General features: G+C 42.1%; 1 protein-coding gene across 1 annotated transcript in view; it reads left to right on the top strand.

Annotated features, from left to right (window-relative positions):
- The window catches only part of FAM13C (family with sequence similarity 13 member C), a 138,832-nt gene that overhangs the window by 110,560 nt on the left and 3,980 nt on the right, over positions 1–24,292 (top strand). Inside the window, exons 12-20 of the mRNA XM_068950728.1 lie at positions 2,831–2,981; positions 3,364–3,429; positions 7,833–8,043; positions 8,664–8,802; positions 10,843–10,924; positions 12,971–13,182; positions 19,109–19,192; positions 22,065–22,160; positions 23,502–23,701. Coding sequence (XP_068806829.1) covers positions 2,831–2,981; positions 3,364–3,429; positions 7,833–8,043; positions 8,664–8,802; positions 10,843–10,924; positions 12,971–13,182; positions 19,109–19,192; positions 22,065–22,160; positions 23,502–23,701 — 1,241 coding nt within the window. The remainder of the gene's footprint in view (positions 1–2,830; positions 2,982–3,363; positions 3,430–7,832; positions 8,044–8,663; positions 8,803–10,842; positions 10,925–12,970; positions 13,183–19,108; positions 19,193–22,064; positions 22,161–23,501; positions 23,702–24,292) is intronic.

The raw sequence follows: 24,292 nt of genomic DNA, 5'->3' as shown, positions 1-24,292 counted from the left end.
TTGGGTCTAGCTGAGATGTGAGACAGTAGTAAATTAGGCCTGTCATATCTTGAAAACTCCTCCCAAAGGAATATCATGGGTGCCCCTTTAAGCCAGTACGCTCTAGCCGACTAGCAATGGAAAAGTCGCTGCATCCTGAAAGCTGTGGAAGATGAGATGGTTTCCATCAGTCTACCTCTAATCTGAGTAAGTCCTGTAGAAGAACTGCTTCTTCCGGAAACAAAGAACAAGCAAGAACAGTTTGTTGGTTTTGGCGTAGGCTGACGAGAATTAAGTAGAGGATTAAATGAGACTTTGAGAGTACCTTGTAAAAGATGTGCAAGCTGATAGTAAAAAGTCCAGTCAATGCATCAAAAGCAGGATGGCCAGGTAGGGTATCACTGGGACCGCTGGCTGGCTGAAGTGTAAAAGGGACGCTCAGGTGATAACGCTGTAAACAGAGAGGCTCAATGAATTCATCGTATTGGTCTTTACTGATACAGGCCATGTGGGAGAAATTTCCACACCTGATGCACTCCGTGTAGCAGATAGGCCAAAGGAGCAGCTAGATCAGTTTGAAGTAAATGTACGTAAAATTTTAGACCAAGCAGACAAATTATACGTTAGTAAGTCACAGACTAGATGCCAGTCACCCAAAAGTCTTGCAGAAGAAACTGAGATGTGAAGCTGAGGAACTGCTGGCCAAGTTAGGTGAACTATCCTTATAAATTGCTTTTGGGCCAGAGGGCGGTAGGTTGCCAGCGTAACCTACAGACCAGTGTACAGGTCTGTATTTAAACAGATCCATTTATCTCAGTATCCTGAGGAGTGCAGAGAGAAATCATGAAGGTGTATAAACACAAATCACTGGCAGGCCACAAATACCGGGTTTAAAACAACCGCTTGAAATACTTGTGTCAGTCTACTTGCCACTGGCAAGGAGCTCTGCTAGACAGGGTAGAGATGCAATGTTCTACTGGATACTTAATCATGACGGGAATAGTAAAAGTGTCTTCTGCCTCAGATCATAGAAACCAGCTCTATGTCATACCGTATTTTTAAAGAATAATATTCCATGCAGGCGCTTAATTTCGGTCAGTGCTCAATCTTGCAGTCACTTCTTTCCTGGTATTATGGTTATGGATAAGATATCAAGATACATCTTGACAAAAGATGAGAGGAACTTAATTCTGAAATAAATGTATAACGCCCAAGCCGTTTGTTTGCTTACACATCTCTAATATTAAGCTACTTCTGATAGGAAGGGCCTGGAGCCCGGCTCGCGCTCGGACCAGGAGGAGGAAGGCGTTCCCAGACGTCCTTTTTGAACGTAGGCTTAGGCTAGAGCCCACGTGTTCAGCTGTAGTCTAAACTGCTTTGTGGAGGTAAATACGGGTTTTGCAGCGCTTCTGACAGCACAGAGTACCTAGAGGGTTACAAGATCTAGTTTTGGCATCTTTATGGCCTCTGGTTAAGGAAACTTTGTGCCTTAGAAACTTCCCTCTTTTGAGGTGTCTCCTGGAAAGAGCTAGTTTTCGCTCCCTTTTCATTGCCCGAATTCTGTAATGGGAATGAAAGGATCAAGGCCAAGAACCTTCCCTGCTGTTCTAAGCCAAAGTCCTTTTTAACTAAAAATACTAGCATCCTTGGGTTTATAAAACGACTGTATTAACACTAAAAGTAAAGCACTGACATATTAAAACTACTCAGTGCATAACTGATACGTTGTTACACAAGGGGAATTATTCTAATAAATTCATTGTTCCATTAAGCAAATTGCTAGATTGGTCTCAGGTCTCTTACGGAGTGGGGAAAGGTGCTTTCGAGGCTGTGAAGTTGAGGGAAAAATTCCTGGTGCAACTCAGATGTTTTTTTTCAGGAAGCATTCCTTGGAGACGGGTACCTTTGAGTGCCTTAACGTTTTAGGTATATTCTCTGTGTGCCAGCTGTGTGATTATTAAGACAGCCTTTGTGTTTTTGTTTTATGTAGCAAGCTGTGTTCCCCTTTGAGAAAGGGGAACTGAACGAATGGGGTATCAGTAGTGACTCATGTCGCCTAGTCAGATGGTGATTAAGGTGTACGCAGTATTTGCATCACAGCAAGATGCTTGTGTCAGATTATGCAGCTGAATATTGCATGCAGCATTAAAGATTAAAATGAGAAATGGACCAAGCATGACGGGGTAGCTGGAAGTGATGTTGTAGATAACTAGCCTTGTCCTCATTGATTTGTCTGCAGCAAGTGACCATGATCTGTTTGTTTTGCCTTTGCAGCGGATAGGAAATGAGCTGGTTGCCTTGTAGAAGCGGCAGCAGCCTACGTGAAAGCAACGTCCACATAAAGAAGTATCTCTAAAAAAGCCAATTAACACGTATCTTTTCCAAGAATCCTGTGGGACACGGTGTTCTCAGTAACTCTTTGTTCACTGCTGTGTGCTGCACAATAGGCTGGAGAGGGAGATTTGGGGTTTTTATGAATGGTGAATGGGGAGGGACATAATGTCATCAGATGGTGATGTCAGCACAATGAATGAAGTACTTGCTTAGCGTATCGCTTCAAGACCAAGAAAACAGACACCATTGCAGTTTGGCTTCCTAGGATAAATTGTCTTTTGCCGACGAGCTCATCTTCCCCACGTGTCATGAACAATCTATTTAAATTAGGACTTAAATAACCGGAAGAAATGAAGAAACTCCTGGAATAATGCACATTTGTTCCCTTGCGTATCCTGTCGGGAGCTGTTGGTGGAACACCCCTTTGCAGGCAGCGCTGATGGGCTCCATGAGTTGAGGTGCTCTGGCTGTATTTTGTTGTTCTCTCCCTAGCCCAATGTTCTGCTTTTGCCTGCAGAATTCTTTGTTGAAGCTACAAGCCCTTGAAACCGATCTGTGCTCTGCATTTCTGACAACCCAGGAAGGAGCTCCGCAGCTGCCGGCATCCAAGGACCCAGCCCCTTCAGCAGTCCAGACCGGCGTGCAAACTGATGGGGGCAGTTGTGGAGGTAAGTGATCGTGTCATGATGTGTTCTCGTTTGCAATTGCAAAATAGCCGTGTGACTTGCAGCTTAATCTCAGATTTGCAGTCCTCTGGAAAACAGTGCAGAGCTAATGCAAGGCACCATTTCCTGAAGCAAAGGCTGTGTAGCGTAAAAGGGGTGATACCTGTTAATAAGACTGGAAGTGAATGGCAACAGCCCTCTTTCCTGAGAGGGAGTCTTGCTTTTCAGACAGGTTTTAAGAGCCTCGATTCCTTTATTTTCAGTTTTAGTCTGTTCTTTTGTTTAAGTAAAGTTAGGCTCTTTATTTCCTGTGTCTGTTACATCTGTATTGTGTGAGATCATCTGCCATATCATGTAATTCTATTTTTGTCATTTTTTTTGTCAGAGCAATATCACTTCATTTCTCCTATTATTGATTTTAATTTAATGCATCAGCAGAGAGATAGCGAAGGTGAGTTTTACAGCATGTTGATTTTAGTCATTCATGAATCTGTGTTATTACCCATCTGGGCAAACTGCGGTGTGCTATCTTTCCCTCCTCCCCCAGTATGAAAACCAGTACTTGCAAATATGTAGCCCCTGAGGCTCAGCGTTATTTTTTGTCAGTTCGTATCTTTTAGTCACAGGGTTGGCAGAATCGTGAGGCTCAGTGGAAGAGGAGTCACGGTTCGTGAAAAATAGGTCAAAGGCAATATGACTAATACATCTCACAGACAGGTGACAAGAATACACAGATACTTCAATTTGAGATCGTACATGGTCCACGTTAAGGCAGATAGGTCAGTAATCCCAGTTTTGCAATGCACTTTGCATTTCTGAATGAAAGCTGGTTTCAGAAGAACTTATCTCAGAAGCTGTTTGCCCAGAATTTTCATAAGCAGCAGCAAATTATTTACCTAAAAAGAAGCACAAATTATATTATTCTATTTAAGACACTTTAAAGTTTGAGTGTGGGATTGCACCGTTAAGGGAAGTGGAATCTAAACTGCAATAAAGATGAAAGAATGCAAAGAATGCTAAGTGCTCTATTGTTTCAGCTTTTGAGTATTTTAGTTTAAAAAAAAAAAAAAAAAAAAAAAGAATGGATGCTTTAGCTCAGCTAGGTAAATACCTTACTAGCTCTCCGGTACGGATGTGGGATTTGCACTGGTGCTGGTCCCTCGGTGTGGCTCTGAGGCAGGGAGAGAACCCATGTCTGGGCTGCGCGGACGTAGACGTTTTGTAGCTCATCCAAAACGTGCACTGCCTCTTTTCCGTATGGCAGGGTGTGTTTTCCCTCGTCTTCCAGTAGTCTTCCAAACTATTTTGTTCTGCTAGTTTCATAATTCATTGTTAGGCTGGTTCATAATAGGTTTCCTTTGATTATTTTTTCTCTTGTAATTTGATTCTGTTTGAATTTGAATTCTCTTGTAATTTCAATTCTGTTTGACTGTTAGCTGTCCTCTTCTTCAGATGCCCTCGCTAGCTCCTGTTTGCCTGTCTCCATTGCCACAGGCATATGCTGGATGATACAGCATTTCTCTTGCGCAGTTCAGAGCATGCTCCCTCACTCGAATCAGCTGTAACCTGTGCTTTAGGAAAAGCTTACCTCTGTAGTGGATTTTAATGTATTCTCTTGTCATGCTAAATCCTGCTTTGTCCCTTTTTAAAATAACTCGCTATTTTGCATGAATAGAGCTAGTCCTGCATCTGTCTCTGAAATTACGACTGAGATTTCTGATACATTCAGTGTAGATACAGTAGTCATGTGGGGCTAGTGGCTATTCCCGCTGAAACTTAGATAAAGTCCGCTGATTTGTACCAATTCAGGAACAGAATTTTTAAAGGATGTGACATATATACTACATCTTTAGTTATTATTAGCCTTTGCTCAGTGAGTCTGGATATTACCTGATGAAAAAAGAGAAATATTTATGTTGTACAGAAATGTCTAATACAAACATGACTGTGCAGACTCTCTTAATTTCTGTTGTTTCACATCCCAGTCAACAAAAATGTAAAAATTATACGTATAGCAAAGGAAGCTAGAACAGTTTAGTAAAATGGCAGAGTACATAAAACTTCAATTTTTAGGGATCACCATTAATTCTTACCTCTGAGAAGAGTCAGCAATTTCCAGTTTATATTTGCATATGAAAAAACTTGAATGAGAGCTGGCCAAATGAGACCATAAAGAATTGCAAGGGAGATATTAAGGTAGGTTTTTAAAGGGAAAAAAAGAAAAGGACTCCGCATAAATCATTTTTATAACTTTCAAATTAGTTTACATCAAACATGTGGCTAAAGCTGTGCGCAGCTGAACTTTTATCTACAAAACATTTTAAATGTCTTAAATTAAAAAGTCCTGATACTGGCATTCAACAGACGTAGCAGCATGGGGTGAGAGATCAACACATTATACCTGCATACTGTTTTTCATATGCAGTAGACTATGGCATGTTATTATTTTACTTAAACTAAAGAATATCACATGCAGGCGTACAGACTTGTACCTGTTTGGCCGTAAGATCAAAGTCCACATCATGAAGCATACCGCATATTCTAAGATACTAGATCTTGGCTCTGCGTTGTATGATGAGCTCTTTTCTGCGCTGAGCTGGACTGAGTAGATGAGATGGAGTAGATGCAGGCCAAGAGACAATTGACTGGTTTGGTTAAAGGTGGGTTTAGTTCCTGGTTTTGGCAAAAGCTGATGTTAAAGTTGTATCAGGCACACAAACACAGGAAGGCGTTTGGTCAGTGCCGGGGCTACTCATAGGCTGATGCTTAGTGTCTTGTTAAGGGTCTGTGCGGGGCTGGAATAGGGACGATGGCCTTGAACTGTAATTAGAAACGGGGCTGGTTATAACTTGTCATCGTCCTGAGATGCTCGCGCTTTGTAGTAATGGGGCCGCATAAATGACTCAGAGGGATGGAACCATTTGCTGGCTGCTTCTGGACAACAGCTAGTAATTAACGCGTCTGTGTTAGGGTTGGGACCCTTCCTGGGAGACTCATTTGTCCTAATTTCTTTCTGCATCTGGGAGGATTGGAATCTCATATACAACTTAGAAGTTGGGGCATTGGTCTAGTATCTCAGAGAAGAGAATTTGACCTACAAAGTAGGAAGTATTTAGAGGAAAGATGCTAGGTTAGAATTAATAATCAACTCTATCGTCTGGTTGTGAAAATGCTTAATGTAATTGTAATTGATGGAGCTATCAAAGTGAATTAACTTATCAGAGCTACAAAAACCATGTGCTAGATTATGGATGACTTGGACTAATCTGTATGACAACATACAATTGGATTTTTCTCGTCTGCAAAGCAAGAACAATTGGGTAGTACATGATAAAATAATATTTTAGGCCATTGTAACTATTATTTTTGAAGTCAACAGTTGCTTTCTATGAGGCATACCATTTAGAACCCGTTTGTCCCCGCTGTTTCAGTCTAGCGATAGGAGCTGCTAGCTTCAGTACATATCGTGCAGAAGTTAAATAACATGCGGTAAAAAGTTCCATTAAAATACGACGGGAGATACCCACTCATCAAGGAATACCATATCCTATATAGAAAGGTGAAAATGAAAAGCGGAGGCAAAAGAATTTTTCTAGATCTGCCTGCTCTTCTGAGGACTAAACCATGTACAGTTGTTTTTCTGTGCAGTTTTTTTTTCTGGCCAGTTTTAGACTTCTCCCAAGTGAAAAAAAAATATCAGTGAAACATATTAGAATGAATGGTATACAGCACATATACAGGACAGGACATAACGTACTATGGGAACGGATGTAGCGGGATCTGAGACGGTGCGTTCTTTGCTTTAACAACATACATTTTCTATTTTTGGAGGAAAGCTTTGTATGAGAATGTGGGATTTCTCCCTAAAAGTATAACCTGCTTTAAAGCACAACCATCTGATAGCAAAAATATCAACTAGGCTGGGTCATCCTCACCTGTTTCACCCACTGAGGGTGAGGGAGAAGTTAATGGTTCTTCTCTTAGTATACCCAGGTACAGTGAAGGCAAGATAAACGCCTGGTATCCTCTGGAGGCAGGCTTAGTAATGTGCCCGTTATTTTCCATGTTATTCATGAATGGAATCCGTCTGATAAGATTCACCAATTCTTAGTTTTTTAGACCAGAAAAATTCGTTCTAGCTTGTAGCTTGACGACCTCTTTAAAACAGATTTTGCCATTTGATTAATTAAAGGAGTTGTGGCTAGGTTTCCATTTATTTTCAGAGACAATACTAACATAGTATCATAAGCAGCAGTCTTTGGGGCAGCAGTCACTGTACACTACTTGGAATAACTACCTTGAATGTCACTGTTTGTATATTTTCGTATCTTGTGTTGTTTAAACCCGTATATATGTTACTTCAAAGCTTGAACGCTTTCTGCAGGTCACTGCAAGCAACATCGGAGGTTCTTAGCATCAGGACAGACTGTATTTTTGTTCTACCTTTTCCTTGACCAAAGGAGTTGAATGCTGAGGCGGGGAATGAAACTTGTTGTGTACACTCATCTTCTGTCTTAGGAATGTGGCTTTTGAAAGCAAATAGATCTTATGAAAACCTAACTATGCTGCTGTTCTGGGAAACTCCCCATCTTTAAATAATACTTCATAGTTTACAAGAACACCCACTTTCTACCGTGGAATTCGAGATACTTTATGTTAGGCCAGTAACTGTCTTTTCCATTTTCTGATCCTCAGAAAAGGAGGATTATGTTCCAAGCTGCATGTGCTACATTGCTAAACAGCTTGCTGTGTTTGCTTTGAATGCTTGTGTATGTATAGGTTGTTTGTTATCTATGTAGCTAAATGTCTTGTGAATGACCTTCAATGCCATATTGGTTTGTGTTTTTATTCTAGAGCCTGTACCAGCCCAAAGAGACTGGCAGAGTGACGTGGACAACAGCCCGCAAGAGCATCGCTCCCTAGGGACCAGTCGACTGCTGTATCATATTACTGATGGAGACAATCCCCTCTTGTCACCACGCTGCTCTATATTTAGCCAAAGCCAGAGATTTAATCTAGACACAGAGTCTGCCCCTTCTCCACCAAGTGCTCAGCCTTTCATGATGTAAGAAAAATCTGTTTTAGTTCTTATGTACTTTCAAATTATTTTTGTACAAGCCAAGACCTGGACTCGTTAACGTTTTTCAGTCGCTGTTATGTCATAAATAAGAAACTTTCGTATTATAGCGCATTTTGACATGGTTAATTTGCAGTGCGAGAGAAATAGGACCTAGTATTTTTCAGAATAACGGAGTACACCGTTGTCTGACGTCTTTGTTGATTACACTTATTAATGACAGTTTAAATGACAGTTTTAGTGGTTAGTAGTAATTGCTCTGACGAGGGAACGTAAAATAGAAAGGGTTGTTGTTGGAGGTCTAATATTAAAATGTGCAACTGTAATAAAATTATTGCCTGAGTTATTCACTACATATGAAAGAGTCGCAGAACATAAGAACAGTCCCTATGTCATCTCCTAAAACCAAGGGGAGCGTTTCAGTCAGAAACCACCCTTTAAAAGCATATATGCATAGCTCAGTGCACTGCATATAAATAATCATCAGACCTATTGGTTTGTAACTGTAAAAAAACCTCGAAACTAAATTGTCAACAAGAATTGAAACAAGACACAGAGCCTTATAGCCAGTCCTTTGATACAGATAATCATGCTTTCGGTTTTTGCAGGCCAAGAAGTTCTTCTAGATGTAACTGTGAGGAGTGCAAAGAACCGCAGACAGTAGCACAACTTACCAAGCATCTTCAGAGTCTCAAGAGAAAAATTAGGAAGTATGAAGAAAAGTTTGAACAAGAGAGAAAATACCTGGTAAGATAACATACCATCGAAAAGATAAGGAGAAGTACGACAAAGGGGAGGCGAGACTCTGAGTGTATCTGAACTTCTGCAAAGCAGTAGGAAAAGGGTACTATAGATAAAATGATATAGGAAAGTGATCAGTGAGAGAACGTGCTTTATTATCTTTCAGTGTATTCAGTAGTCCTAAGGCTCTAATTTGCGTCTTCCTTGGATCACCATCGTCTCTTGCAAAATAACCATCTTCTAGATGTATGAGAAGTGTGAATCAGTTAAGCATAGCTGACAAGTCTGTGAATCACAATTACTTAAAATAGGATAAGCTACTTCCTTACTTTGTAGACAAAGTCATTTGCTTGGAAAGTTTGTTCTGCTGTGCAGGTTCCTTTATTCAGACAGAGTCCTGTAAAGCTCCAAGCCATAGTGCTCAACAGAAACTGATAGTCAAGACGGAAATGAGGGTTTCGATGTCTTGCTGGGGTGGGATCCTCGTATTTGAGACCAGCTGTGTGGTCTGTGCAATGGATGCAAGAGCATTGCTCATAATTAAGCTAGTCTAGGTAAGGTGAACTGGGCAGTAGAGACAGACCAAAACATCTACGGTGCTAAGGATATGTGCAATAGGCAATAGAGTGTTCATGATATGTTATGAATGCATTGAAATGAAAACGGAGCCAATTGCCTATTACCTCATAATCTCATCAGTGACGGAAAATCTGAATACCCTTCTGTGACCTGCCCTATGGTCGTGATGCACTCTTGGGAACAAAATTTCATACTTAAACGGTCATCACCCTGTGACTGGAAAAGACATTATTTCAGAGGTTGAGTTTTGCAAAGCAGCTGTCATTTAAAATATCTGAGTTTTGACGTTCTAGTGTAAATTGATTAAAATTGTTGAAATTTGTATGTGTAAAGAAGGAACTGATATATGAAGGTTTTGTTGTTTGTGGTTTTTGAAGTCATATCGTTGCACAGGATTTTTCTCACTTCATTAGTTAAGCAGCTGGTTTGAAATGTTTTAAAGTATTACTTTCCAAGAGAATCGCTGCTTTAAAGCAGTAAGGGCTTATCCTGCAAGGGACAGAGCGCTTCAGTTACCATCCTGCAACTCACTTAGGAATGTGGCTAACTTTAGGTATGTGATCAGTCCTTTTGAAGTTGTTGAGATTGCTTACCCAATTAGTCAAGGACTTAAATAGGGTCACGGCAAAAATGCTCAGATCCGTGTAGCACCCCACGGTGGGGAGAGAGAAGTCCTGACAAACGAGTAGCATGATGAAGCCCAGTGCTCTGTGTGACATCTGTGATGTCATGCAGTTGGAACGAACGATGGGCCTTTTTGGTCGTGCTACGGGGGCACAGGTCATTACTTGCCTGGGCCCGGGTCTCTGACCCAGCCCATCACCGCGGCCGGCGCTGCCTGGCAGGTCCCCGCAGGCTGCTCCGCGAGGACGGCCACGCTGGCTCCTGGGGCTTGGAGGCGCGTGGCGGGGCATGCCCTGCAGGGCTCTGGGGGGAAGAAGATGGGAGCGGGCGGGCACGAGCGTGTTCCCGACTCGCCACGAAGGCCGTGCGGGGCTGCCGTCACCTCGCCCTTCCCCTGGCTGGGTGAGAGGGGGAGTTCTGTCTGAATTCTCCTAAATGAGACAAAGGATCTGGATGGAAACAGTAAATGCTGTTTCGTAATGCCACTTAGCTTTTGCGTAGCTGCTCTTTGAATAGATGCCTACCGGACTCATCGTTTTTATAATTACCAAGGCAAGAAGAGTCGTTCACTGTAACTGTCTTTGTGCTGCCTGTATTCTGTAACGTTGCATATTTAAAATACATACGCTGCTTTACTGAGTGGACTGTCTCCAGGCCTCTTGCTCCGCCTTGAAGAAATTCAAAGCGTGATGCTGTAAGGCTTGTGTGTGAAATAAACCCGCTACACTTAAAGCCTGTCTCCCTGCCCTTGAATAAAATTAAGCCTCTCAAATTTGATATGTACAAGAAAAATAATAGTATCATCATCGATTCCTTTTCTTCCCTCTTTTTCTTTACGTTCAGCCCTCGCACGGTGACAAGACTTCCAATCCCGAAGTCCTGAAATGGATGAATGATTTGGCTAAAGGTCGTAAGCAGCTCAAAGGTACGTAATAGCATGTCATGTCATTTTATTGCTCAGCAGGAACTTTCATAATATAGGCAGTATTTGAAAGCAGTGTGAATGCACTTGCAATATTTGAGAGTTTGGCTTCCATTCTTATTCCTCTGCTTATTTTTCACTAGTGCATGGTGTTAGGTCTTTTAATGACAACAGAGACAGGAAATGATGGGACTTAGCTTGATTCCTGATAGCAGGGGTGGAAGTAAGCCAGTTCAACCCTTGTAATAAGGCTAAAAAGGGAAATGGGAGAATACACTTCTTCCCCTCATAAACATCAACACTCATCCAAAAGGCACTGTGGGTTTTTTTTTTTTTTTTTTGTATTTTTCTGAGTGTCTGTATGCTGTTCCACGGTCAGTGGAATTAATGCAAGATACTGAACTAGTTAAAGTAAAGTTAAAAGCTTCCTTGTGATACTACAAAAGTAGCAGCAAAAGTTTTTTTAGCACTGGTGTTAATAGATCTCTTAAGCCTTTAATTTATCAGAGAAAAATCCATTTTTACGATTCTAGATGTGGTCTTGAGGGTCACATTTTGCCCTGGACTTGGCTTTGAAGGCGCACAGCTCCATTAACATCTATGGGTATATCACATGTTTGCCCCTGGGGAGAATGTAGCCAGGACCGATCGATTTTTTTTTAGGGCTATTTATAAATTATCTATATCTTTTTTTTTCCTTTATAAGTAGATCCTCACTACTAATTAAATCATAGTATCATGCTTTATGCCTGTTTGGCATGTAGTCAAGAATGAAGATACAGAGGGTGTGATTGCAGTAAATGAAGGAATTAGAAACTCGTCTTTCAGTTAGTTCACGTCTTCTGGAAAACCCTCCTTCACTACTGTACTAGGCTGCATAATTTCTAGATTCCTCTGTCCGTCCCTGCCCCCCCGCCCCCCGATGAACCTTATGTTATAAATCCAGGAAGGGCAACTGTGGGGGAAATGGCCTAAGTACATATTTTAGCTTTCTGAAAATTGAAACTCCAACTCCAGCGTAGCTCCAGCAATCCAGTTGATTTGGTTTTCATAGATCAAATTCACCTTCATACCCAAAATGCCTCGGTCCTGTGAACACCCTTGATTTTGTTATCCTGAATAATGACACTGATTTCAAGTGAGGACAGATCCGTGACATCCACTAGACAGGTATGACTGAAATAGAAGAACGCTTTCAGGCGCTTGGAGGTCCTTCTTCAAGTCCCTAAGGCCTGTCCATCCTTTCTAGCTCTGTTAGTTTAAGAAAAGTTACTACTTTGGCATGCAAACCTGGCGTGTATCCCTAGTCCATCTCAGCTAAAAAGTATATTGCTGTTTCTGCACAGATTTCAAAAAATCTAACATGTTTGGAGCTAGTGATCTGCTGCCCTGCCCAAGGTCCTTCTCCAGTCAGTCATGGGCTAGGAACAAATCCTGGTTTTACGGAGCTAATTCAGACCTTAATTCAACGTCCTCGTTGCTCTGTGCAGCTCCCTAAAGCTCCAGAGCCTTTGGCTTGGTGTCAAGCTAAGATGCCTGTCTGTGCTTTCTTGCATCCGGGTGGGCTGCTGACTGCTGGGAAGCTGGGAGATGCTAGGACTTCTCTGCCTTGTGCTGGGTTGCTCCGGTGCTGTTCTGTCAAGGGAAATTATTTAAACTAAGTGGGTGATCCTCCATGTCAGGGCCAGCTCCCTGGAGAGACAGAGCTGCTGGCAATGGTGGCCTGGCCGAGATGGCAAAGCAGCCTCTGGGAAGGAAGGGCTATGGTTTGGCTCGTGCTAGTGAAGAGCAAGGCTGATTATTCAAACCTGCAGTACATAGCTGTGCCCCACTCCATCGGGCTGGCAGCCAGCACGGCAGGCTCTGCAGCACAGCTTGGCACATCACTTCAGATGTTACATGTTGAAGTGAAGCAGAGTTACCTTCCTAAACAGTCGTGGTATGATAATTCAGTGCAAGAAGCGTGGATGTATTTTTCTTACACTGTCCGAGGAAACGTTTTTGCAAATACTTCTCAAGTGTTCACTTGCCAAATAATTTATCTTTTAGAGCTGAAACTCAGAATGTCAGAAGAGCAGAACTCCACCTCTAGAGCACCCCAAAGAAATGATCGTTGTGAAAGCACTGGGATCTCTAAAGAGGCTGGGGCACAGGAGGCAGCAAGCATTGAACCAGCTCCCTCGGTAGAAGAAACCATGGACAGTGTGTTGAGACGACTAAAGGAGAAAAGACAACGCTTGAACCTTCCTGAGACTCCAAAGGTATTTCAGTCTAACGAGTGTGCCTATGTCTTTCAAAACTTTATCCTCCGAAGCAGAAATTGATTGGAGTGTAGCTGTCTCGGGACAGGTTAGGTGGGGGGTGCATTCGTAGTACCTTCTGGCGCTATCGCGCATTTTCTCTCTGACAAGGTAACAACCCTGGTGCAGTTTTCTGAAGTGATTTTTCTGTGAAGAGTTGCACAGAAAAAGAGGTGCAGAAGTGTTTTCACATGGTGCTGAGCACGTTTTGCTGGGATGCGTGTGTGCTAAGAGCTGGTGAAACGTGTCAGGTTTCAACCAGACTGCTTGCTGGCTCAGGAAGGACTTGGTTCTGCTTACTGGCCTCCCTCGTGCTTTTCAGGCTCCTAGAGAAATGACTGAGGATGGACTGGGAGGCTTTTTTGGCTCCCGCAGCATACACTGAAACAGAGAGTGGGTCAGTCCTGGCGAGTGTGGAGAGTGCGTTTTGCTCGGTCCTTTCCTAGCAGGAATCAAATACAGCCAGGCGGTTGATAGCAGGCGGTGACCTCAGCTTTGGTTCCTGCACGGGACCCATAGGTGCCTTCTTGGAAGAACAGAAGGAGCTATGAATTTGGGGTAAACCAGCAGAACTGGCTGGTGAATCTCTTCCAGACGCTTCTGAAGCGAGAGGTATTACGAAAATGTGCTGGGTGTTGTGGATAAAATTGCAAAGTTATTTTGACAATAAAGGCCCCGCCTCACCAGAGGAATGCTGAAAGTCTCTGGCCAGTCAGTAGCACTGCACACTAAGATGATATGGAGGGCACAGTCATCCAGACTGTTTTGCCCTTCTGATCTTGTGCATCTAATTGTGCCGATACTGCTTCTGCTCTTCCACGCTCTCATTTACTGTTCTACGTTTAGGAGAAGGTTCCACATCCCGTGGAACATGCTTGTGTGGTTGGGCAATTTATTTTTGTTTTCGAACTAGTATATATTTTAAAATTACACTGTACCTCCACAACACTGACACGTTTTAGGATCTGTCTGAAGCTGTTGCTGTGCAATATGTATTGTCCATAAAAAGACAGTTTTATGCTATTTTTACTGTCAAATGATGCGGCTTTGCCTGCTGCTATATAGCCAAGACAGACAATCCCCAAAAGGTACCTGAAATCTAACACCAAGACTCCAGATGTTGAAAGAAAAAGGGGGAGAGTGGGAGTGACAAGGATAAGTGAAAAAGAGTAAAATGTTAAACTGTGCTACAACATCTAACACTAAAAAATGGTTTGGGGTAGAGTTCAACAGCAGAAAGTAACCAGTGGAGGTAATGCAATTTTTTTTTTTTTTTTCGTTCTTAATAACCAGCTACTGTAGAAAGATTAGAACTCTGTAGAAGTATGTTGTGCCTTTGTAGCTGAGATTTTGGGCTCTCCATGTGTGACCGACCTTTTAAATTGTTTCTTTTTGTAAACCAGCTTTTCAGCACCTGAAACGGATAAGAAATGTTTCGCAACCAGAACTCCTTTGTGAAAAAACAAACAACAAAATAACAAAACCCATGTAGATACCCCTGAAAACTGATGGTTTCCGCTTTAAAAAAAATTACTAGGCACGGAGTGCGATCAGATGACACCAAAATAGACATCAGTGAAGAAATCCTGCCCCAGAAAAACAATCTCCTAAGCGTAAATTGGCCGTGGTTCTTTGTCCTGTTCAGTTTTTGATTGGTTGCAATTCTCTTGATTTTTGAAAGAAGGCTTCCTAATTCTGTGCAATTCCCATGTTGTCTTGAAAGAGTCTGGCAGAGACCTCTGTAACGTAAGTTAAGTGTTTGCACAAGTTAATATTTTTAAATACTTTTAAAAGAATCATTTGCCCGTTTTATTTGCACTCTTTTTGTATTCCTGTGAAGAAAACTTGAACTGAAAGAATTACCTGTTTCACGATAGTTATACGAAACGGCAGTGGAACAGAAGCTTGAAAAAGAATAAGAGGAAGTCAAATTGATCTGTTTCAAGATGAGGTATTTTAGTAGGTCCTTAAGTTATTTAACATTAAAATGACTGATTTTTAGTCACGAGTCATTCTGGACTTTTGGAGGAGAGTGAGGTTTACAACCCTGATACGAAATGAATCAAAGCTGTCCGCTGGTTAGAGCAAAGATCAAAGACTTTTCATTTCAGCTATACGTGTCTTCGGTGTAGATCGTAATTTTGAACTGAGCCCTTTTATTTTGTACATAACTTCTAAATCCTGTACCGGAATCTGACCTAGATTGATAATCAACTAAATAGTAACTAAATCTTTTTTCACGATTTTGGGACGGATACTAGTGTTCCATGCAGGAGCGCGCGCGGTTGCTGCCCTCAAGGGCTTGAACCTCGACTGTGGAAAGCCTTTAAGCCCTACTGAAGCACAAATGAGAGAATCGGTGTCATTAAGAAAGGTGCAGAGGGCAGTGTTCAGTGTGACTTGCGAAACTGGGTTCGGGAAGTATCTGAATGACTGTTAGGAACTGACAGTAGTCTTCGTGCCTCACAGAACTTGCATTTTTAGTAGAATCACTTCAAGGGCCATTTTGCGCATCAGATATTCAACAGTCATCCTAAAAAAAAAAAAGAAAAGAAAAAAGGTGTTTTTGGGGTGGGGGGAGGCAAACAGGAGGGATGTAAAATCCTGAAACACCCAGTGTGTCTAAAGAGGACAAGCCACAAAACCCGAAATAGCAAAGAGTGTGGTTTTTCAGAACAAAATGCCCCGTTCCACGCCCCCCCCCCCAAAAAAAAAAAAAAAAAAGCTTATGAGTACACTTCCTCAATGAGAAAAATCCAGAGAAAATTAGCTTGTGAATGATTCAGTAGCCCAAAAATGGATGACCACCTATTCCTGTCAGCGTCACTAGTGCGTTACCAGTTTATGGGAGCTGGTGTCGGGTTTAACAGTTCGCCTCATGTAGTCCTTTTTTAGCTGCAAGGCTGCAGGAAAAAAAGCTTGAGAATGTGAATGCCGAAGTTCAGGAGCTAAAAGGCAAATAAACAGAGCTTGAATTGTATTACTTCCAAAAAAAAAAAAAAAAAAACCCTCCTGATATTTAAACCAGTCTGAATGTGTAATGGCTGGGGATGTTACTGCCTCCTTAGTAATAGCAAGGAGAAGCAGCTCTATTTACAGTTGTGATTCACTGGCAAACGCCGCCTTTCAGAGCAGGGTGGCAGTCAGGCCTGGCCTCGGCTCCCGTGAGTTGGCGTAGCTCCACGGACCTGCCCTGCCACCTTGCACAGCTGAGAAAGCTGGCAGAAGCGTCCCTCGGGGCGGCTGGGCCCCCTCCAGCGGGGATCCAGGAGCACCTTATACATGGCGATAGCTTCTGTCCAGCCCCTGCTATCTTACTGTCTGTCCGCAGATTTTGTATTTTCTATGTGCAAATGCGACAGCTAACATAAAAGGCATAATGATTAGGGGAGCTGACTTGTGATGAAGACAGCAGCATATAATACTTTGTGTGCCTTTGGTCCCAAGTTACGAAAACCAAACTACTGCTTTATTTTTATATGCATCCTCTTTTTTTCTTTTTAAACCAAACTACTGCTTTATTTTTATATGCATCCTCTTTTTTTCTTTTGTTATATGTAGCAAACATGTCTTACATTTAGATTGTAGTTTTGCAGATGACCGGTTACTTCCAGTTATCGGTCATCTGGTTATTGACCCATTTTGGTCCATCCTCTCCTTGGCTATGAAGCAGTGGTTTTATTTAATTAGCATTGTTTTTCGTGTTGTCAAATGCAGCCTGCAGTCCTAAGATGTCCTAGTCGGTTCTGCAGTTTGTGTTTCCACCTGCCTCCTCTGATTTTGAAATTGTCAGCAGTGTTGACCCTAGCTGAATGTAAGCCTGCCTTGAGCTTGCTAATAAAAAGAGCTAATAAAGTAGGCCCAAATGCTTAGCCCTCTTGAGATTGTTTCTCACGTGTAAAATCAGTATTAGTGATCGCTCCCTGTTTACTGCTAGCCACTCCGTTGCTTCAGGCTTAATAATTTTTGAAAGAATGATCCTTGAATTAATTGCAGAACTAGCAGACAAACAGCCAGCTGTTTTGTAATACGCCTAAATTCTAGATAGCGGCTCCTCTCTTAATGTGAATGCCAGATGATTTTTGGAGCAATTGACTAACTCATGCAAACATGTAGAACCACATGTGATTAGTGGTTCTGTAGTGCTCTTGTGTTCGGGCAACAAACAAAAAGGGTTCTGCTCCTGTTGAAGTTAATAGCAGGGCTATCCTTTGATATTAGGAAAGCAGAGATTGATATTACGGATAGGAACCATAATACTTACGTACTTATGTACTTATTTACGTTGGCAATAAAGAGAAGAGTGATTGACTTTGGGCAGGGGAGGGATTGCCTTTCTGCAGAATCTCCACTGTTCTTCACATCACTTCATGGATGGTGGTGGCTGAGCTCTGTAAAATTACATTAGCTCTGTGTGTTCCCTGCTATTCGGACCCAGATAAAATGTGCAAGTGTCAGGAGCAGGTCGTCTTGGGAAAGGAGGAGAAAGGAGAGGAGAGAAATACCAGTTAAATAGTGTGCTCTCAACAGCCAACATCTACGAATTTGTTGGTTGATCACCAGGATTGAAAAATGATTGTCAAAGTATCGGCTTTCCTCTTTGTGGTACCAGAGATTTATATGATGATTTTGAACAGAACTAAACTGCTTCTGTTGTTTAAACCCGCTTCACAGGATCCCCCGTACTCCCAGCCTGCATGGTGGTGCTGGGTGTTCAACCCAGCAGAGTGCCGAGGGTGCGGCGTGGGAGGAGCCCGTGTCTGCCACCGCTGCTGCGCTTTCTGCAGCCCTCTCTGTAGCAGTTCTACAGACGCGCGTTATCCAGCAATGATGTCCTGCTGGCTGATGAGACTCTTTCTCTCTCTCATTTTAGAGAGAGCACCTTTTTCAGCTTTTATGGTGTGTTAACCGTGGTATCCCAGTGGCTGGATATTTAGGCGTTTCACTGCGGATCTGGCATGCCACTGTATAAATGTGTGTCTGTGGGTCCACTGTTTGCATAGTTGAAACTTCCTGTTCTTCCCCTCTCACTGGCCAAGGCAAAGCTGTTTCTCTTTTTGGAGGGATAGATAAAAAGCTGAGGCATGCTCTTTCTGGCTTTCTGCAAGTTTTTGAGTATTGTGTCTAGAATTATTGTTCTTTTCATTTGTAACAACCAAATCATGTTTAACTTGCAACGGGGAATGCAGTGGTCTATGAGCTGACCTGTCAAATAGAGGTTAATAACTTAGAGCTGCCATTAATAGATTTCTCCGTAAGAGGGAATGAGAAAAGTATTTCTGTAGTTTCCAGTTACTACAGCTAATCGTGTTATGCTAATAACCTTTCAAAAATGCTCTGGGAAAATACTGCACTGCTATCTGTGGCAGCTCAGCACCAACACCTTCTACTCCTGTGTTGGTATCTTCTTTGGCCCAGAGCTCCCCTTCCCAAAAACCCAAGCCATGAAACATTCCTCATGTACGTGCAATAGGGCTTTGATAGTCCAACAAAAACCTCTGCTTGTTCAGTGTTCCTGTTAACCAGTATGCCCAGAATAATTTTTCAAATACAGGCTCTGATCCTGCAACACGTGAAGGTCGCTGCCTTACTGAATCAGACCATAGTTTTGTACTCTTGGAAACTTTCCAGCTAAGGGTGCAGTTGTTCTTTCACTGTCCCATTAATGTGTATTTATGATCCATTTAAAACCGCATTCATATATAAATTTGGGTCCTGTTCCTTGCTAAGTCAGTGCCAAACCCCATTGACCTCAGTGCGGGCAGAAACAAAATTTCAGTATTAATGTTATTTGTGGAGAATAGATTATTATTAAGCAGATACTTATCTGTACCCTTGCCGTGAAATCCTGACTCATAATCTTATAAATCACAACTTTTTCGAATAGGATATGACAAAAAGGCAGATGGCTTTGGAAAAAATCAGTCTTCAGAAATGTCTACTATATTTTGAGAGTATTCATGGACGACCTGTAAGTATATATGGAAAGATAGATAAAATGATGTAATTGCTCTAACAAACAGTTTTGAAATCACAAAGATATTTAGATGAATGTTATATGATTAAGATAACGTTAGTAATTTCAAAATAATCTTCAGTTATAAACGTTATTGCTTGATACTCATGAATTTGGATTGTATTTTAAAAAATAAAGGAAAAAGACAAGTTTCTGTCGGCCCTCTATCACTCTTCCTGAGTGAAAGCTGCAGATTCTGCTGACAAAAACTAAGGACTGTACAGCCAAAGCAGACTTGGCTCATACCTGTTGTAGTTGTAGGTTTCTGTAATCTGTCTTGTAAGTTCATGCTACAGCCTATGAAAGGTTGAAAATCCAGCAGCTGAGGAAGATTTACAGGGCACAATCTGAGTTTTGACATGCAAAAAAGAAATGACTTATCATCTGTGTTCTCCTTTATTTCGTAGCAGCACTTGAAACTATTACTTGCAGTCCTTTCAAGGACTTACTATTAAAGGGAATTCATTGGTGAATAAGCGTACACATTCATGACTGGTGCGTAGGAAATGAAGGTACAAACCAAGAAATTGCCACCGTCGATGGTACTATGATTTGAAAAGCTATCTGTAAGCAGCTGAGGAATTCCTGTTTGACTTCTGTGAATGTCTCTGTTCTTACGACTCTCTCTGTTTCTGCCTTGTAATTCTTGAAGTAGAGGAGGAGGGGGGAGCAGCACGAGCATGTGTGTACAAGAACGTGTCGGTTCTTAAAGATTATGACAATCTGAATCTGACCTCTCTGCATCTTGGATAAAATCATTTCTTTCGATCCTCTTTGGACTTGGAGTGAGAGATGAGGGATGGAGATAATACATTGGAAGGGCACGAAGCAAGGGTATTTCCTAAGAAACAGAACAAAAAAGAAAATGAGTTTTTAGTGCTATATAAAAGGTAAAAGAGACACGAAGAGTCAAAGATAGAAAAGAGAACAATAGGGCATGGGGTTGAGTAGCATAATAAGTGGTAGCATGGGGTTGAGTGAAGTTGTTTCCTGCTGAAGTAGAAGGAAGCTCCGGCCATCTGAAGAAGATGCTAACTGCATAAGGAAAGAACTACTCTGTGATACAAAGAAGTGGCAAGCAAGGAATTCCAGATCTGCCCATCAGCTCTACCTGAGGTCACAGAAAATTCAGGGAAACTTAGGAACTGAAAGCAGAGAAATGAAGTTAGGTATTTACTTGGCAAGACTTTTGCGTCTTCTGCTGTTGGGAAAAAATAAACAAGCAACCTGGAGATTACCTCACGGTCTGAGGTGCTTGCTTGAATTACCACGTACCGGAGAGGAGCAAACGTTAATCTTTGTATCTATATTCATGTATTCTTCTCTGGGAAAGGCTGGAGAGCCTGCGTGCACCAAGAGCAGCCAGACAGTGAGGCCCAGGTTCAGTTGCAAGCACAAGGCTCTGCGCCAGGTTCAGGGCTGGAGGGGTCCAGGAAGAGAGAGCTGCTGGGCCCTTCACTGGCCAGGGAAGCTCACACGGTTTTGTAATTGCCCTGGGGGGTGAGGACTGCAGAAAGTAGGTCGGTGAGCGCCCAGGCAGAGGTGTTCAGAGTGACCGGAGCCAGCAGAACGGTGAGCGCTCTGCTGTCGAAGGTCGTCGCAGTGCAGGTAATAATGGATTTTACAGTCCTTGAACACTGATCGCTGAAGCCTCAAGACTCCCTGTTTTAGGTGTGTGAACTAGCAACCCATGACATGCCTTGTCATTTAACAAATATAATTCCACCTCCTTATCAAAAGGTTAATTAGAATGGAGGGTGCCAGGCTGGGTTAGCAGGAAAAATAATCAGTAACTTAGCCGCTTATACAAAGACTCTTGTTTTTTTGGCAAATAGCAAAATTCAGTCCTAGACAAGCTGTCTCGGTTACTGTGCAAACCTGCTTAGGAATTCAAAGAAGGAAACCAGTAGAAAAAGCTATCAAGTTGCTGCGTTTCCTGTATTATAAATGCAGCAGTCTTGAAATGCAGCAGAAATTGCTGGTGAGCATGTGTGCGCTGTCAGCATACAGTATGGATGAGCACCATCTTCTTCCAAACATACCTGAACAAAAATCAGACAGGTTGCTAACTAGGGTTAAATCAGAAATGAATCTGTTTTTGCTTGTTTGGCAATTCCTGGCGCTCCTGTCCATTGCAATCAAATGGAACGTGAAGTACTGGGCAACAGAAGTGCACTAGCTGGGATGGGAGAGACTTACCTGGATCAAACTCTTTTTAAGACCTGATCTAAACTAATAGTGGGTCTTAAAATCAGTACTTTCGGTGCTCAAGTGCATAATGGAGCAAACTAAATGAACAGGTTTGTCCTCACGGTGGAATGCAGTGCCAGGCATGTGCACAGCGGCTCTGAGTGGGGCCAGCTCACCTCCTGCAGCTGGATACCTCTATCGTCAGAGCTCTCCATCCTACCGGGAAGCTGAGTGTGCCGGCCTTGGCAGAGTGTCATGTTACTGTTCCTAGACTGTTTCCGTTATTACAGTAAGTACCAGTGCAATGCACAGTAGAAGCATGCCTTAAGACTGTATTAGCATCGTCAGAATAAGAACGGAATAGTTTACTATTGTAGCTAGTTTACCCCCTGCCTGGATGGGAAGGCTCAAGGAAGTGAAGACTCCACTGCATGTATTTTCCATTAGAAAACTGGTTTACCTTTTCCGTTTCAGAAATACATGATTGCTTGGGTGGATCACACTACAGTTGCCTTGGAATATCAGTGGACGCAAGACACACATGAGGCCAGACGCTTCTGAGCTTTACAGGACGAAATGAGATTTTTTCTTCCCTCTATCTTCCAGCAGAGTTTATCTTACTACGATTTCTTTTTAGGTTACTAAACAAGAAAAGAATCTTATGAAGCCTCTTTATGACAGATACAGAATTATCAAGAAACTTCTTGCAACGCCATCTTTGATCACCACAATTGTAAGTTGGAAAGAGTTCATTTCTGTTGTCAAGCAGACATCCTATATGCTGTTTGATTTGTACCTCTGTGTCAGGCTTGTGGCAATCCAAGGAGCGATACTTGAAGAACCTGCTCATTGGTTTAAACAGGGTGCTGATACCTCAGGCAGAGCAAACGCCCTGTATAAACTTGGAAGCATGCCACAGGTTGTAATGCAGCAGTTTCTGAGGCAATCAGTTCGAGTGGTTGAGCAAGAGATCAAAGGCTGGCATCAGTTTTTTTATTATGACTAAGCTGTCCAACACAAAATGAAACCTCTCTCTTTTCATAAAACACTCGACTGTCACTATATCTATCTGCTGTGTAAGTTTGTTGAAAATGCTTTTATTAATCATGTAGCACATAGACAGCATTTGCAGGTACTTTGATTAGTAATATGACAACGTAAAGTAATAGTACTGGTCTCACGCAATGTGAGTAGAGGTGGTGGAATCGGGCTGGTTGTAAGTTAATTATTGTCTCCGTATCAAAAAATAATAATCACAGAGGCTTGTACAGAATAGAGTGATTGAGGTTGGCTTGATTTTTACAAGTTATGCTCTTTTGTCTTGTTGGATTTCATTGGAGCTTTAGACTTTTTAAAAAATTCCAGTCGAAATCTTTGCATGCACATACGCGCGTGCGCGCGCGCACGCACACGCACACGCACACGCACACGCACCCTTCATTTCAGAATCCAACTGAAGTTCCCTTGTGTTACTTGGAAGGAGCTTTGGTCCGTGGAATTTTCTGTGTAAGCCATAGTTTCGAAAGCCCAGCTTTTCTTTTGACGATGTACGAATTTGGGGAAGACAGCAGTATGATTCTGTTTCGGTAGATAACAATGGTACCATTCTGTTTCGGTAGATAACAACTGTACCGATAAAACCAATCGTAGAATCTCTGCCTTTAGCTCCTGTTATAACTTTAATTTTTGGACATAATGTAAACACTAGATGGTATATCAGCGGCGTACAGCCAGTTCCAGCAAGCCTGACTGCAGCGCTTGCATAAGAGGAGATTGTTTTCTAAACCTTTACTAGTAGTAAAAGCCTTTGAATAAACAGAGAATTGATCACTAGAGCTACTCAGAAACAGGGCAAGCTCCTGTTGTGTTCAGTAATGCGGAATAATACACAGTAGCTCAGTGAGCCCCATGAGGTTCCCATGAACAGACTCAAAGCCCAGGTAGAGCTTCCAATATTTGTGATCTGTTTAAGCGAATGCATCCAGGAGGCAAGATGCTAATTTATTATTCAGCCTATTAATTGCTAATGTTACGAGGTAAATGACTAAGTTGATAACGCTTTACGTTTTACAAGCAGGAGGAGGAAGACTCAGATGAAGACCATTCTCAAAGCAGCCATGAGCTATCATCCAGTCCAATATCTTGCCTTCCTGTCGATGAGAACCTGTGTTACTCACAGGAGCAGAGTGAGCCTGCATACGTTTCACCTCTGGATGAAAAGAAAGTTTTCAGACAAACAGCCTTGTCTATGTCCAATTTACATGAGGCAACAGTGTGAGTTCTGTCTTTTCTCTTTTCTGAATGTTTTGAAATATTTTACGTAGAACTTGTGAATTAAGCATGAGCCATGCTTATTGCATTAAGGTATTCTAAGCCAAAGAAATAGTCCAATGAATTCTTACGGGAGAAAAGACGCAGGGAGTGCTTGTTGCTTGCTCAGCGTACCTGTGGCTTGAGATATTCATTCACACGAGTCTCTGCCAAGTCCATAAAGAAAAGGTGACAGAATATAAACGCCTAAGAGAAGTACCTACATATTAGAGAGAGACAGATAACACACAATGGCATAGTAGAAAAGATATGCTGACTTACCTGTTACTGCTTCAAAAAACAGTTAGATAGCCAACTACTTAAATTATTACAAATCAATCACAAAACAATGCACATCATTAAACGGTTCAACCAGGCAGCATAGTCTGCTCCTAAATATGCATTGCGATTGATTGTATGAGTTAACTGGGATACTGTGCAAAAAGGTTGTCAAAGACGACAACAACTTTCCCACTAGCAGTAACAGGTGACGTGAGTGAAGGATCAAGCATTAAATTGTCACAGGGGAGGCTTTTCAGTGTGTGTAGAATCAGA

Source organism: Struthio camelus, chromosome 7, assembly GCF_040807025.1.
Source record: "Struthio camelus isolate bStrCam1 chromosome 7, bStrCam1.hap1, whole genome shotgun sequence".
NCBI lineage: Eukaryota > Metazoa > Chordata > Aves > Struthioniformes > Struthionidae > Struthio > Struthio camelus.
This window is presented reverse-complemented; position numbering and strand designations above follow the sequence as displayed.